Below are 2,500 nucleotides of genomic sequence, written 5' to 3' on the forward strand. Positions count from 1 at the left end.
CCACCTGTCTCACTGACCCACCCACTAACCACCTGTCTCACTGACCACCTGTCTCACTGACCCACCCACTAACCACCTGTCTCACTGACCACCTGTCTCACTGACCCACCCACTAACCACCTGTCTCACTGACCCACCCACTAACCACCTGTCTCACTGACCACCTGTCTCACTGACCCACCCACTAACCACCTGTCTCACTGACCACCTGTCTCACTGACCCACCCACTAACCACCTGTCTCACTGACCACCTGTCTCACTGACCCACCCACTAACCACCTGTCTCACTGACCACCTGTCTCACTGACCACCTGTCTCACTGACCCACCCACTAACCACCTGTCTCACTGACCACCTGTCTCACTGACCCACCCACTAACCACCTGTCTCACTGACCACCTGTCTCACTGACCCACCCACTAACCACCTGTCTCACTGACCACCTGTCTCACTGACCCACCCACTAACCACCTGTCTCACTGACCACCTGTCTCACTGACCCACCCACTAACCACCTGTCTCACTGACCACCTGTCTCACTGACCCACCCACTAACCACCTGTCTCACTGACCACCTGTCTCGCTGACCACCTGTCTCGCTGTCTCACCTTCCGGCCCCCCTGTCTGTCTCACTGTCTCACTGTCTCACCTTCCGGCCCCCCTGTCTGTCTCACTCTGAAGTTAATACAGCTGTTTGTGTGTTGATTTGAGCTGTCTTGGGTAGGTTAAGGACTAACACACACACACACACACACACACACACACACCTTTTAACCATCTGAGGGTTGTAGAGGTAAATCTTCATAAATGGCTTCTCCTGAGGGTGGAACCCATAGAACGGCCTGAGAGAAAGACAGAGAGAGAAGAGAGAGAGAGAGAGAGAGAGAGAGAACAGAGAGAGAAGAGAGAGAGAGAGAGAACAGAGAGAGACAGAGAGAGAGACAGAGAGAGAGAGAGACAGACAGAGAGAGAGACAGAGAGAGAGAGAGACAGAGAGAGAGAGAGACAGAGAGAGAGAGAACAGAGAGAGAGAACAGAGAGAGAAGAGAGAGAGACAGACAGAGAGACAGCGAGAGAGAGAGAGAGAGAGAGAGAGAAGAGAGAGAGACAGAGAGAGAGACAGCGAGAGAGAGAGAGAGAGAGAGAGAGAGAAGAGAGAGAGACAGAGAGAGAGACAGCGAGAGAGAGAGAGAGAAGAGAGAGAGACAGACAGAGAGACAGCGAGAGAGAGAGAGAGAGAAGAGAGAGAGAGAGAGAGACAGCGAGAGAGAGAGAGAGAGAGACAGAGAGACAGCGAGAGAGAGAGAGAGAGAGAGAGACAGACAGAGAGACAGAGAGAGAGAAGAGAGAGAGAACAGAAAGAGAGAGAGAGAGAGAGAGAGAGAGAACAGAGAGAGAGAGAATTTTTAATATCATGATAATGGAAACTATTTCTCACAGTTTATATCAGCTGTGTGTGTGTGTGTGTGTGTGTGTGTGTGTGTATACGTACATGCCGGAGACGAGTGTGACCTTGAAGACGTGCTGTGTGTGTGAGGACGGGTTCCCCATGCTGACGTTGACGGCGCGGTCGATGCTGAAGGCTACCTGTCGCAGGTAACGCTCCGGCTCCTGCCCAAACCCATCGTAGGGCACGTAGATGTACGGGAACACGCCGTGCACGTGCAGACACGTCTTCTGACCTACGCACACACACACGCGCGCACACACACGCACACACACACGCACACACACACGCACACACACACACACACACGCTAAATCACATGCCATTACTCAGGTGTCATTATGTATGTTTCGTAAAATTCACTATAACCAAGAGCTTTATGACTCGCTCATACACATAAAGAAAACCAGACATCACACACACACACACACACACACACACACACACACACACACACACACTGAGACCGGCGCCCATCATCAGGCTGGTTGCCTGGCAACAGCTGTAGCCCATGCATTGCCGGGGATACGTCTGAGTGAGCAACTGCAGTCTGCATCTCTCTCTCTCACACACACACACACACACACACACACACACACACACACACACACTCTCTCACTCATGTTCCTGGTGGTATGTGATTGGATAGTTGGCACTGGGCCAGGCAAAGAGACAGACAGGTTTAATATCAGCACATGCTAACATGTCCCACAGGGGTCAAAGGTCACTGAACACCACCACACACCAATCCATCACGGTATGTTAACACTAACGTACAGCACGTGTTAAAGAGCGTGCAATGAATATTAATGAATGTCAAATGAATATTAATGAGTGTACAAGGCATATTAAGTAGTGTGTAGTGAACATTCATGAGTGTGTAGTGAATACCAATGAGCACACACTGCATATTAATGAGCACACACTGCATATTAATGAGCACACACTGCATATTAATGAGCACACGCCGCATATTAATGAGCACACGCCGCATATTAATGAGCACACGCCGCATATTAATGAGCACACGCCGCATATTAATGAGCACACGC

At 50.6% G+C, this 2,500-nt stretch overlaps 1 protein-coding gene across 1 annotated transcript in view; it reads right to left on the bottom strand.

The window, feature by feature from the left end:
* rev3l (REV3 like, DNA directed polymerase zeta catalytic subunit) overlaps positions 1–2,500 on the bottom strand; it is an 18,234-nt gene that overhangs the window by 10,688 nt on the left and 5,046 nt on the right. The window contains exons 2-3 of the mRNA XM_053231612.1: positions 1,494–1,683; positions 769–843 (exon numbers count right to left, since the gene is read on the bottom strand). Coding sequence (XP_053087587.1) covers positions 769–843; positions 1,494–1,683 — 265 coding nt within the window. The remainder of the gene's footprint in view (positions 1–768; positions 844–1,493; positions 1,684–2,500) is intronic.

Source organism: Pangasianodon hypophthalmus, chromosome 30 (assembly GCF_027358585.1).
Source record: "Pangasianodon hypophthalmus isolate fPanHyp1 chromosome 30, fPanHyp1.pri, whole genome shotgun sequence".
Classification (NCBI taxonomy): Eukaryota; Metazoa; Chordata; class Actinopteri; order Siluriformes; family Pangasiidae; genus Pangasianodon; species Pangasianodon hypophthalmus.